General features: G+C 33.6%; 1 protein-coding gene across 2 annotated transcripts; it reads left to right on the plus strand.

Moving 5' to 3' along the window:
• The first annotated feature begins 3,365 nt into the window (after window positions 1–3,365).
• On the plus strand, window positions 3,366–14,253 carry LOC109339637. 2 transcript variants are annotated; one of them, XM_019577107.1, is made up of 8 exons: window positions 3,366–3,437; window positions 3,769–5,003; window positions 7,760–9,131; window positions 9,600–9,879; window positions 10,747–10,854; window positions 10,937–11,215; window positions 11,810–11,953; window positions 13,473–14,253. In XM_019577107.1, the coding sequence occupies exons 2-8, from the start codon at window positions 3,797–3,799 to the stop codon at window positions 13,659–13,661; spliced, it is 3,579 nt and encodes a 1,192-aa protein (XP_019432652.1). In that variant the 5' UTR covers window positions 3,366–3,437; window positions 3,769–3,796; the 3' UTR covers window positions 13,662–14,253. The 2 variants fall into 2 exon arrangements, with proteins under 2 accessions (XP_019432652.1, XP_019432653.1); XM_019577108.1 differs by having other exon boundaries at window positions 7,772–9,131.
• Window positions 14,254–14,768: the final 515 nt, after the last annotated feature.

Consider the following 14,768-nt stretch of genomic DNA (forward strand, 5'->3'; position numbering starts at 1 on the left):
TGATCATAATCGATTAGCTGCATCAGCTATCTGTTTTGCGTAGTAATCGGAAAAGCGAGACTAGTAATCATTTGCACCTATTCACCCCCTCTAGGTGTGTTTATCTTACTAGTACCCAACAAACATGAGACAAATTATGATCGTCTCCTACTCGACTCTAAATATTATACTGATCTAATTTTTGAACCTCAATCCAACCCTACAATTAAGCCAAATTGGGTGAGCTGGTAAGACTTTATCCCGCACACCTACTATGAGTTGGTGAGAGATTGGTCTAGGAGATTGTTGGAGTGAGTTAAAAAAGTATCTATTTGAAGTGTGTCAATACTTTTTTACTACAAACTTACATATTTACCAAATATGTACAGTCTTTTGGTGTAGTATATCACTTATCTCATGTTAGGATTGAGAATACGTCACATATTTCATTCTTTGATAAGAGATTGACACTCTCAAATGCTTATTTAGACTCCACCTTAACAAATTGTGTTTTTGTACAATAAAAAACAAAACTTATGATTAGTGAGTAAGGAGTATGAATAACCAATTTGGAGTATCATTAGCAATAATCCTTCATTCTACCTTCCTCCATATGATCTATTTATTAAACAACAGAAATTTTCAAATAATCTCATGAACATTCAAACTTAAAAAAAGCTTATTTGTGTAAGTTAGTAACTATATATTAACATAAATTATTTAATTTAAGAGAATAAAGTATCTCATGATATAAGAAAATTATTTCCTATACAATTTCTAAAATCTTGACATGTGTCATATTTAATCACTTTTTATAAAAATATTTCTAAAACAAAACAAAATAATACATGTGTCATATTTTTATTGGCATGATGAGACAAATTATCTCATAATATGAAGAGATATTTTATTCTCTTAATTTAAATAGTTTTTTTATATTTTATGGAATAGGTAAGGTGAACTCTCTCCGGGTTACTTCATGTGGAAAGCGGTTTGAATTATATAAAACAAATACATTTTATATAGTAAAATTCATAACCTTAATATTGTTAGTTTTTCTTTTCATTTGCCTTATAAGTATTATTATTATATATTCCAATTGAAAATAATTTATCCATCTTATTCAAAATTATTGTATACATTTTTTTTTAATTATTGCATAGTGATATGATTCTTATCATATCATATTATAATAGAGTGAAACATCTATATAATGTTAATGTAAATATTTATGTATAATATTAATAAATTATCCATAATTCATTTATATTACTTTTTCTGAAGAGACAGTGATAATTAAAAATGAATGATGGATGATGGATGATGAATTGACAAATTATACATTTTTCTCTCATCATTGCTTCATTTGGGTGCAAAAAGAAAATAAAAAGAGAGAAACAAATGAAAACAAAAATAGAGAGATAAAGAAATTGGAGAAATATAGTAAATTTTTGTAATGTTTGGTATAAGAGAATAAGGGAATAAAAGGAAGAGAAATATAGATTTTATTCTGTTAGTCTTTTGTTTGGTTAGATAGAAAGTAAGCAAAGAATGATGATGTTATACTTTGAATCAAGTAATATCCTAAATAAAGAAAAGAGAGGAAATTTTTTATTTTATTATTAATTAAAAATAAATGTTATAATTTTTAATTATAAATTTTATTATATATATATATATATATATATATATATACTACTTATAAAGTATAGAGTATCCATGCTATCGCTTGTTCAAGTTTTTCTTTTCTTTTCATTTTTTTAATTTTATCATTTCTCATTCGTTATCATATATAACCCGATGTTCCTCTCCACCCAATATATGTTCGATATTAATTGGTTAACTATTTATTCTTTCTTACATTATAACTATCAGTTTTTTAATGTAGAATATGAATATTCAATTTTAAAAATTGAATATTACACCAATCGAATAAATTCAACTGTAGATTACATATATTTAACACAAAATATTATATTTGACATTTATGATATAGAAACTACACATTATAAATGATAGGAAAGCAGGTTGGTAGACACGACAGTCCTGTCAACATGCTAGTTATTATAATTCCAATTGTTTTTTAATTAATATTTTTATATCTAAAAAAGATTTATGTATTTACTAGTATTTAAAACGAGAGAAAAAGATATATATATATATACTGACATTGTAAGAGTTTTTTATACTGTCATTGCATCATTATTATATTGTAAGATGCATAATCATCATTGACTATCAATTAAAATGAATACAAATGAATGGTGGATGTTGACTGTTTATAAATTTTTACATTGTCAATACATAGATAGGTAGAGAAAAAATGAATGTTATATTTGACATTTCATACAAAATCGTCATTCTCTCTTCAGTTTCTCACCAAAGTAGAAGAGAAAAATATTATGGTGGGTCTATGCAAAAGAGGAGAAATTCTCTATTTCTCTTCACTTTCCCTCTCACTCTTTTTTCTGGTCACTCTAATTCTTTCCTACCAAATGAATGTTATAAGTGTAATATCTATACATTATAATGTAAAGATTTATACATAGTTAGTACATTATTTATGATTCATTTGTATTAATTTTATTTAAGAGCTTAAAAGTTGATGAAAATTAAAAATCAATGATAAATGATATATCAATAATATAAAAAACTCTTGTATTATATTATATATACATACATTTTTTCTAATAATAATCACCAATCCGGCCCTTGCAATTTTTTTCAATTATTAATTTGGGTATACATGGGTAGCATGGTCAAAAGGGCACAAAGATGAAAAATAAAAATAAAAAATGGAAAAGATTATGGAGAAGAATGGAGTATGTATAAGTGTATTACCAAAACAAAATAAAAACAACGTATCAAAAGAATACATTCCTTCAAAAGAACTAGCATCTTAGAATTAGAAACATGTTTTGGTTTTTGTTATAGCAGCAAGAGCAACAACAACAGAAACAGGTTTCTTCAAGAACCAAACACATTCATTCACAGGTTCCCTCATTTTATTTTATTTTTTATTTTTTCGAACCTGTTTTGTATTATTTATTATTCCTCAAAAGTTCAGAAAAGGAAAAGCTGGTTCCAGATCTTGATTTTTACCACCCAATTTTGGTGCTTCAAATGAAAACCCCAAAAACCTTCTTTCAATTTTTTACATTTTAGGGTTTTATTATTTTTTACTTCATTCCCTTGATTTTTGAATTTAATTTTCTCTACGTTCTTCACTCATGCTGGATCCTTGTTCATAACTCGCGATTTGCCCCTCACCATTCCCGTTCCTAAATTTTAAAACTTCGGTTTCGTCATTTTCGATATTGAAATGCTATTGCATTTTATTTTTATTTAATTTTTTTGGGATTTTTTTGATTTTGGATATTTGATTGAATTAGGTAACTAGTTCTTTCAAGTTCAAGGGCACAGAGACGATGCAACTAGTTTATGCCTTTTGATACTAGGTGAGCTTTTTCTACAATGGTCGTTTACATTTTCGATATTTTGACTTTGTTGTGATGGAAGGAAGGGAATGTGCATGATCTTTTTTGTTTTTTTTCATATTTTGATTAACATATTTTTGGTGTGTTTGGGTAAAGAATTTGATTAAGTGCTCATTCAATAAGCTTTTTTTGAAATAAGCTAATAAGAGCTTATAGGAATGTCGCAAGGTAATTTTACAAGCGATTTTCATGTGATTATTTTCATAAGCTGTTCTCCTAAGCATAATTAAGCTCTTCCAAATGCCCCTGTTTGAAGTTTATTACATTGTATTTATTTCTTGTTTGAATTTAGTTTGATAGGGGGTGTGGCTTGAGTAAAGATGGCGGAAACAAACTCAGTTGATGTGATTTTGGACTTTCTGAGGAAGAACCGATTCACGAAAGCCGAGGCAGCTTTGCGTAGTGAGATCAATAACCGTCCTGACTTAAATAGCTTCCTTCAGAAACTTACGTTGGAAGAAAAGGCCTCACGTGATATGCCACAAAATGATAAGGGGAAGTTGGCCATAGAGATTCAAGGGGTGGATTCTCGTGAAAGTGTTGACGTTTCTAAAGAACTGATTGTGAAGGAAATAGAATGCGGGACTGGTAGAAATGCAACTGAAACCAAGTGGAAAACTTCTGCTCCTTCTACAAGTGAACGGAATAAATCAAATGAACTGGTTGGGACGAGTGACAAACACTTGACCTTTACTAAGAGTTTGGAGGACAGTACACTTGATTTATACTCATTGAAGTCCTATCCCAGCAATGGTCCTGTGGAGCCTTACCAAAATGATGCTCATAGTAGGGCTAATAATATTTTCAAGGCTTCTATATCTCAACAGTCAAAATATCAAACTAAGGAAGATGTTGCTTCAGTTGCAACCAACAGTAACACTAAGCCTGGTGAGGAAAGTACCGTGTTTGCAGCTAATAAATCTTTGTGGCTTGGAAGTAGTAGTAAAGCATCTGTGCAACCAAAGTATGACCTTGTGGTGCAAGACAAAGAGCTGAGGGAACATGATCTTCAGCTAAAATTTAATAGTTCATCTCTCAAAGTCAACTTTTCTGATAATCCCTGGTCTAGAACTGATGAGAATATGAATTCATCTTCCGACCCATGGGATTGTTCTGTCAAGACTTTTTTTCCATTTCCGAAGGGGGATATGTCTACAAGCTTCGATGGTGCAGCTTATTCTGATAAAAATGAGGAAAAGAGACAGGTAGAAATTAGTGATATTAGGGCATCTATAAAGGAGCAGGTGGATGAAGTAGGGAGAGCTATTTTCTTGGGCAAGTCACAAGGAAGTTCTGAACTGAAGAACATTGGCAGCTTAAGTTTTCCTCTTGTGTCTGAAAATCAGAGGGAAGAGTTTCCTAGGCTTCCTCCTGTTAAACTCAAGTCAGAAGATAAGCCCTTGGCTGTTAACTGGGAGGAGAAGTTTGAGCGAGATGGACCTACTTCAAAATTTTCTGGTGCTGACAGCACTTTATATATCGGTTCATATTTGGATGTGCCTATTGGGCAAGAAATTAACCCTTCAGGTTAGTTTTATTGTTTATTTGTATGATCCCAAATGTTCTTTGCATTTTAATTATCAGCTTCATTCTTTAGGTCCAAATTAGCAACTGCATTTGTTGGTTAACCATGATGATAGCTTATTTTGTGTGCTTACTGGAAAAATTTCTTGATCTGGACATGGGGTTTATTTTGCTAGTTTTCTTTGCTCCTTTATCCCTTGTATGTTAACTGAAAAGTGATTTTAAGATAGTATTATTTTTTTTATAAGAAAATGAACTTTATTACCAACGAGGTTGAGTACTAGATGTACTAAATTCAAGAAAAATATGTTATGCTGATATTTGTGAAATACAACTATGAGGGTTATGCACCAATTAGAAAAAGAGACATTCAAGCCACTCAAACTGTTAAAACCAAAGCCAGGAATGCACTTTGATGATGTCCAGCAAAGCCACCCTATCAAAAGAATTATTATTGAAGATAGTGCATTTCTTGAAATCTAAATTAACTAGTGTTGTCGATGGCGGCTCATGCGTTTGCCAAAATTCTGCCATCATGGCGTTGCGGGCGAATAGCGGATATCATCATAGTAGTTTACAAAAATTAATTAAAAAATATAATACATAAAGAAAAGTAAAAAAAATATTAATAATGACATAGGCCACACAAGAACGTCACGGTAAAATTGTATTTAACCAATTAGACCAGACGGTCTAAAATATAAAATTGTATTTAATTTGAAAGGGAATGATTTAAAAAATCTTGAAGAACCTGAGTTAAGAAGTAAAAATACCACTGTTATTAGTGTTTTTCAATAGAGATAAATATTGACAGTTGGCACAAAGTAAACGATGTGGTGGAATATAAATTTGTATTTAATTTGAAAGGGAACGATTTTGAAATATCTGCTAGAGTTAACAAGTATAAATACCACTTTTAGTAGTGTTTTTTAAGGGAGATAAAACTTGGCAATTGGCACAAACCACAAAGTAAGTGATGTGGTGGCGATAAAACAAAAGTGCACTGTTCCAGTGAGAGTGAAATGGTACGTTGAATGAAAACCTAAAATTTAAACAAGCCATACAATGTTATTCAAAGCTCCTTACAAATGAATAAGAGAGAGTAGACACACAGATGAAGCAGAGGGAAAAACCGAAATTTCCCTAAAAAATGAGGAACGGTTAGAACCTTCGTAGGAGACGAAGAACGATTTAATGAAGGGTTTACATTTTTTGGGCAAAACCCAAAATTGCCCTAAAAAACCCCGAATTTTAACCCAAAGAGCCCAGTAGCAGTGCCATGTCTGCCATGTGCTGCCATAGTGGGTTTTTCCAAATGGCGAGTGGCATTCTACCTGGAACCACCATCACTTTCCGCCATGGCTGCCATTTGATAAACACTGAAATTAGCCACATCACAGTCAGCCATCTGCATACTGCATAAGAGCAATGTCCTCATCCGGGCCACCCAACTTATACCCACAAAATTTACCAGACTGAATAGCTGCCTTCAAAATTTACCAGACTGAATAGCTGCCTGCATTAACCCGTTTAACCCCTCAGCCACCAAGAAAAGAAAGGGAGCTAACGTTTCACCCTGCTTAAGACCATGTCTAATATGAATCTCCCAGTCGGGTTACCATTCACAAGCAGATAGAGACTTCCAGCAAAACTGCAAGCCTTGATCCACCCAATCCACTTGTCACGAAAACCAAATCTACCAAGCATATACTTTAAGATAGTATTATTAGTTTGAATTATTTTGAAAAGTTGTTCTTTATAGGTAAATATATTTTGAAAAATTGTTCTTTATATTTGAAATGCAGAAAGAAAATATTTTCAAAACAATTACATTTTGTACTGTAACTAAAATAAGCTATAAATTATAATCAATATTCACAAAGCATCTCATAATTTGTTAAAAACAGCTTTTATGAAGAAAAAGCTGTTATAGGAAACGAATTAATCTTTCCCCAACAAGCACCTGTCAGTTTAACCACCCAAGGAATAATCTGTTGATACTATGAGATAGGATTTTATCTTGGATCCAAGTCTTCTGTGCTTTGAACTTGGGAGGATATGTTATCCTCCACAGAGCGGTACTTCCCTTTGTTTTTTTTAGGGGAAAAGTTTGTCCATAAAATTAGATAGGATCGACCAAATTATCAAAATTTATATTCCTATGTTTAATTATTATTATTTATGATATAGTGATTGTGGAAAAATGTATTATTTTGAGTATTAAGAAACATTGCTTGCTGATAGACTTGATGCAGGTTATTAATTCTTTTTGGTCTTCCCAATGCTTTTGATTATCTAACAATAGCTACACAAGAAATAAGAGAAGATTGGTTCTCTTTTTTTGAGGGAGAAAAGACTGATTCTTTTGTTCTCTTCACTTCCTTTCTATTAAAAGAAAAAAGTTACATGAAATGTATCATGCATAATTTGAAAAGCAATGTTTGCCCCACCTCCTCAAGCAAACAATAAAAACTTCATGGATAAATTGTCCTGTTGTTTTGCTCATGATGAATTTTTTTGGCATGGGTCAAGTCCTACATCTAGAATCTAGAACTGATCCTAACTCTGGTCAGCTTTCTGGATACAGTAAACCACAACTTACTGGTGATTTATTTCTCAGCCACTGGTCTTATTGTTATGGTACATTTATTTCATCACAAAAAAAAATTGTACATGTATTTCTGATTTTTGAATCTTATTGCGCATATTTTAATTATTTGGTGGAAAGACTTGTTCTTATGGCTGGGTTTGATTTTTTGCATGTGCATCAGGTATGAAGAGGGCTGCAGGGGGAAGCTGGTTGTCTGTAAGTCAAGGGATAGCAGAGGACACATCTGATATTGTGTCAGGATTTGCTACAATTGGTGATGGGTTGTGTGAATCTGTAGACTATCCGAATGAATACTGGGACTCTGATGAATATGATGATGATGATGATGTTGGGTACATGAGACAACCTATTGAGGATGAAACCTGGTTTTTGGCGCATGAAATTGATTATCCTAGTGACAATGAAAAGGGAACTGTGCACGGAAGTGTTCCAGATCCTCATGAAAGTGGTCCTGCCAAAGATGAGGATGATGATCAATCTTTTGCTGAGGAGGATTCTTATTTCTCTGGAGAGCAGTATCTTCAAGTGAGTAATGTTGAACCAGTCACAGCTTCAGATGATCCCATTGGTCTAACAGTTACTGAAATGTATGGAAGGACTAATGATAATGATTTAATGGCTCACTATGATGGACAATTGATTGATGAAGAAGAATTGAATCTGATGCGTGCAGAACCTGTCTGGCAAGGCTTTATCAATCAGACAAATGAACTCATCATGGTAGGAGATGGGAAGGTTTTGAATGATGGTGGAAGATCACAGCTAGAGGATGTCTGTATGGATGATGATCAATATGGTTCAGTTAGGTCTATTGGGGTGGGGATAAACAGTGATGCTGCAGATATTGGTAGTGAGGTGCATGAAAGTTTGGTTGGTGGTAGTAGTGAAGGGGATCTAGAATATTTTTGTGATCGTTATGTTGGGGCTGGTGGCTCCAGACACTCACATCATGATTTTGATAAGAATTCTGTTAGTAAATCAATCAAAGATAAGAAGAAAAATGACAAGAGTGAGTCAAATAAACATGTCACTGGGGGTGGTAAGGATGCACAGTTGCAGATGAAAACACATGGTGATGTGAACTTCTCATTTCCCCTTTCTTCGAAAGATGACCAGATGGTTCAGGCTGCCTCTAAACAGTCCCCATGGCCAAGTAACTGTAATGTAGATGAAACTGATGACCGTCTTAATGCATTTGTGGGATCAGATGGCATGCTTAATTCATGGAAGCGGAAGAGCAGTGATTCTTCACCCATTAAAAGTTCTAGGGATGAGAATAATGCTAACCAAGTAAGATCCAGGAACTCTTCTCCAGCAACAGTCTCAAATTATGGATATTCCGAAAGAGAACATATCAAGCCAGAAGAGGATGAAAAGGTTGGCATTGCACGGGAGGAAGATCTAGGGGCATCACTAGAGGATGAAGAGGCTGCTGCTGTGCAAGAGCAAGTAAGGCAAATAAAGGCCCAGGAAGAGGAATTTGAAACCTTCAATTTAAAGATTGTGCACAGGAAAAACAGGTATTCTTCAAAATGTGTTAATATATAGTATGAGCTATAATCACTAATCATATACATCTCAAATATACATGTTTACTCTGTTCATCAATTTACAATTATTTGAACTTAGCAGTTTAGAAGATTTTATAACAATAGAAACTATGATATGAGCTTTATGCATTCCCCCTTCCTATTTTGTATTATGGTTGACAATATCTTTTTTTTATCACTCCATCTCTCCCCTTCACTTATGAATTCCAAATATGATAATCATAAATCTGTTGTATGCTTATCATGACTTCCATTTTTCATAATTCTTAAAAGGTCCAAAAAGTTCTTGAATGTTGTTTACAGTAGAGTACTATGAATTTTCAATCTAAGTGTCTAACAATGGAAACTAAAGATAGAACTATGATAGAAATAGATCTACTTTTTTTCTTTTGTTTTGCCTTGGTAGTCTTCTATCTTAAACCATGTTTTGTTGAGCAGAACTGGCTTTGAGGAGGACAAGAATTTCCATGTTGTTTTAAATTCTGTAATAGCTGGAAGGTATCATGTCACTGAGTATTTGGGATCTGCTGCGTTTAGCAAAGCTATACAAGCTCATGACCTGCACACAGGCATGGATGTCTGTGTAAAAATTATAAAGAACAACAAGGATTTTTTTGACCAAAGCCTTGATGAGATCAAGCTTCTCAAGTATGTCAATAAGCACGATCCGGGAGACAAGTATCACATTCTTCGATTATATGATTATTTCTATTATCGAGTAAGTGGATGTGCCCTGCAATTATTATTACATATTTCTTTCAAATCAAGAAGTTGTTTTCAAGGCACACCCTACATTCTCCCAGTTACTTGTATTATTATTTTATATTTTTCGGCGCAATGGTAAGGTTGTTTGCCTTGTGACCCGGAGGTCATGGGTTTAAATCCTGGAAATAGTCTATTCGTTTGCGAGGGTAAGACTGTGTACATCTATCCTCCCTAGACCCCATTAGGTGGGAGTCTCGTGCATTGGGTTGCCCTTTTTATTTAAATAGTTTCTAGTTTCTTCTCTCATTATCTGAATTTTTATTTATAATGTTGTCACTGAACAAATTTAGGTTATTTTGAATAGCTATTGTTTTTTCTTATATATTTGTATCATATAGAATACTGTATTTCTCATTTTTGTTAATTTTAACTCAAATTATTTCCCAGTTTTCAGTATATTTCCGGATATGATATAAACTATCAGCAGTGGTGCTAATTTTTGAAAAGAATTCAATAACATTATCAGGTGTAAAAAGAGAAGAAAAGAGAGAGTGGAAGAGAGAAATTAACTCTGAATGTTATTAATCAAAATTATTTTGCAATAGTTGAAAGGAAAGGTATTTATAGTTGGGATAGGTGGGATGCAAGCTATCTATGTACCTAATTAACTTTACACTAAAATAACAAACATAACAACTTACTCTTAGCTCTTATTACCCTTAGTACTGTTCTCTAATATCAGGAACAACTGAACAACCGTCTAAGTATATTTATTATTCAACATGATATTAATGTTCATCTAGCTTTGTAGTGTATCTTAATAGTTGGACACCATTTTAGTCGGCTGACTTTACTATTCCTCTTTCCTGTTTTACTGCAGGAACATTTGTTGATAGTATGTGAACTACTTAAAGCGAACTTATATGAGTTTCATAAATTCAATAGAGAATCAGGGGGTGAAGTGTATTTCACAATGCCAAGATTGCAGGTTTGTGGTGTGCCATTTACTTCATAATGTTTACTTTTCATTTTATTTATTTCATTGTAAACTCTTCTGTTTTATGTTGCAGTCAATTACCATTCAGTGTTTGGAAGCACTTCAGTTTTTGCATAGCCTCGGACTAATACATTGTGATTTGAAGCCAGAGAATATTTTGGTTAAAAGCTATAGTAGATGTGAGGTGAAGGTCATTGATCTCGGAAGTAGTTGTTTTGAGACAGATCACCTTTGCTCTTATGTTCAGTCAAGGTCCTATCGTGCTCCTGAGGTTATTTTGGGGCTTCCGTATGATAAGAAGATCGATATCTGGTCACTTGGTTGCATCTTGGCTGAACTTTGTACTGGCAACGTAAGAATTATAGATGATCAATTTATTTCAAAATGGCATAAAGTTTGATTTACACTTTAAACTTTAGTACCAGAAATATATTTCTTGAGCCATTAAATTTCTCCATGTCTAAAAGGTATAAATTGTTTTCTACTGCTTCTTGTCTAAAGTTAAACTTTCTGGATGTTAAGGGCAACACTTAAATATTTTTTAAGCAAGGCTTTTTGTTTGTCCTTTATGATGGTATCTTTTAGGTACTGAAGTTTCTTGCTTAAATAAACTAAGATTATCATTGACAATGAAATGATGTCAAGTATCAACTCCTCACCCGAGGGCTGCATCATTTTGTGTTGCATGTTGGACTTCTTTGGGTATCAAGAGTACCTAAAATTCATGTTAGACCATGGGGGATGTGGTTGTGATTATTCAAGTATATCATTCTGTTATAAAATTTAGTTATGCTGTGAAAGCCTTGGTTGAGATTATTTATTTCAAAGTGGGGAATTTTGTTTCTGCATCATTCATGGGTCAAATGATAATTCGTCAGGATACTTCTTTGTTAAATATGTTCATGATTTTCTGCTTCTTCCTCAGTGGCATTAAACTATGTTGCAGGTCCTCTTCCAAAATGATTCACCTGCAACATTACTTGCTCGGGTGATTGGGATCATTGGTCCAATTGATCAAAGCATGCTTGCAAAAGGACGAGATACATATAAGTACTTCACCAAAAATCATATGCTTTATGAACGGAATCAGGTAAGAATTGTCAATTGTATTTCTAATTTACTTTGTTTTGCAAATGGACTAGCCAACAATCTATAATCTTGATGTTGATTTTGCTTTTGTGGGGGCTGTTATGTGGCATAGTTAGACTTAGGTTAGATGTTTGGCATCTGGCCACTGGACTAGAAATTTCATTTTTACTAAGGTCCTAATTGAAACTTGCATGTCAGCCAACATCGCCACATGGCAGCTGCTGGTGGGAGATGCTGCTGTGTTAGTCAGTGCTGAAAATAGAAGGGTGTGTTTGGTTTCCAGAAACATTCCATTTCGATTTCCTATTTTCATTTTAAATGTTTCCTATATTTGAAAACATTTTCATTTGCATATACTGTTGTTTTCGTTTTCCATTTTTCTCTTATAATTTCTCTCCATGTAAAGTTATTATTCCTTTCTTCCACACTTTCCAAATCTCAGTCTAATCTTGAACTCCTGTTCTTCTACTTGGGGCTGTGGCTGCCTTGGCGTGCAGAGCGGTCTTGTTTCCATTTGCAATCCATCTGCCAATAATACCAACAGAGCATGCTCCTTTCTTTTTTTGTGAAAAGTATAGAAAACTGTGAAACTATCCACAGCATCCTAAGGTTTCACCGTTTCAGCACTAGGACAGGTTATTCTCATCTATGTATAGTTTTAGAAGGAAGATTAACTAAATTGACTTATTGCTTAAACAGGTTAGCTACTTAATTTTTTTTAGACATGCTAGAATCTTTCTGGGGTGTTGGTTGTGGTGCATTTGGTTAGAAAAGAATGCTACAACCTTTTCAAGGCGCTGGCTGTCTCTCTAGTTCACTTGGGATAAACTAGTTTTTCTAGCCTCTTTGTGGTGTTCTGCTCATGCCCACGACTTGTGTAGAGGGGTATCTTTGTCTGATTTGCTGCATGGTTTTTTGTTTTATCTTTTTGTATTTTCTGTTTAGTCTATATCTTTTATTCTTGAGGATTTATTGTTCTCTTGCTTTTCTTCTGCTCTCTTCTCTGTATATTCTTTATAAAAAAAGTTTAGTTCTTGCACTGGCAAATTGAGAAAAAGGGGTTGTGCACTGACCACTAATAGTGTATAAGGGTTTTATAAAAAAATTCTTGCATACAAATCAATGTTATGAGGATCGGACCGTGCAGTCTGACCGGTTCAATCGCTGACCGCACTTGCAAACGGCTCGAGTTTGCAATCTTAACCAAAAGGGGGTTTGACTGCTTTGAACCGTGAAAACTTCGGTAAGTGAATCGGATAGTTAACTTAAAATTAAAAAAAAAAAAACCGATCACTATTATATTTTGCTTTATTCTGCTCCAAAAAAGTGGAGAGGTGTTATTCTGATATACTTATACATAGTCACTAATTATATATAATTATGCATTTATACATAATTATTAATTATATATGATGTCAGTCAGTCCGCACTGTGGTTGATAATTGTACTGTTTGTTAATCTACAGGAAACCAAAACAAACTTTACTTTTGACAATAATTGTACTGTTTGTTAATCTACAGGAAACCAACAGGTTGGAATACTTGATTTCAAAGAAGACATCTTTGAGGCATAGATTGCCAATGGGAGACCAAGGCTTCATTGACTTTGTTGCTCATTTGCTTGAGATCAACCCAAAGAAGCGGCCTTCGGCATCCGATGCCCTGAAGCACCCATGGTTATCATACCCTTATGAACCCATATCATCTTGAAGCACAAATTTGGAGGGTTCTTTATGGTGATAATGTCTCCTATCCTAAGTTGGGTTAGGATCATCCTTGGGAAGGAAGGTGCCTAAACAACCTTGCTCCTTTTCATTATCTGTTTAAATGATGAAATGGAAATTGTTGGGCCCTTTCATATTCCCTGCATAATGTATTGAAAGGTGTTTTAGTTGTGTGGGAAATGCAATGCCTTTCTCTCTCTTTCCCCTTACCAAATTGTCTTCCATTGAAACCATATAATCATGGATGTAATTCTGAGAGTATGGTGTAATGTTAGGTTTTTGTTTTCTTTGTTTTGGTGTTGTTGGAAGGGGAAATCTTAAGATCTTGTTGTACATGGTGTGTGATTATTCTTTCTAGGCTATTTAGTAATATTTTGTGAAAAAGATACTGGTCCAATTTTTGCATGGGGTGTGCACCACTGTTGGGAGTACCATTCAAAGTTTAAGGCAAAGCTGGTGACAATGTGCATCATTTAACACGTCCTTATTCAAAACTTGAAACTCCATTTGCCTATACTTTCAGTTAGAAGCAACCAAATTGTATCTTGATGGGGTTAACTGTTAAGGAACATTGGTTTGGTTTTATTAGTGGTTCTTGTGGTTAGATAAAAATGGTTTCAACTTATGATGTAAACCTTGGAAGGCATCCTTAGGTATTGACAACTAATTATTAATTATTAACGTTATGTTTGATTTAAGTATCTACCTTTTACACCTCCCATTTCATATATCTAATTAGTAGACTGATGTTGATGTAGAATAGTCATACACTAAACATTTTTATACAATGTGTCTGAAAAAAATGCACCTATATGGTGTAAATTTTCATCACGAGTCTTAAACAATGCCGATTGTTTATTTCATTTTATCAGTGCACCTTAGGGTGATTTATATTGAAACAGTGTTGAACAACAAAGCGTTGGCCTAGTGGTATAAGGTCTCTAAGGTTGAGGGTTCGGTTCTTGGAAGTCACACTTGTTGAGAGGGACAACTATGAACCCTGAAATGGATTGATTCCTTACCTAAAATGGTGAGGGAATGCCTTTGATAGTACCAAACAAATATTGAAATAATGTTATATATATATATATAT

This window comes from Lupinus angustifolius, unplaced genomic scaffold (genome assembly GCF_001865875.1).
Source record: "Lupinus angustifolius cultivar Tanjil unplaced genomic scaffold, LupAngTanjil_v1.0 Scaffold_85_88, whole genome shotgun sequence".
NCBI classification, from domain to species: Eukaryota; Viridiplantae; Streptophyta; class Magnoliopsida; order Fabales; family Fabaceae; genus Lupinus; species Lupinus angustifolius.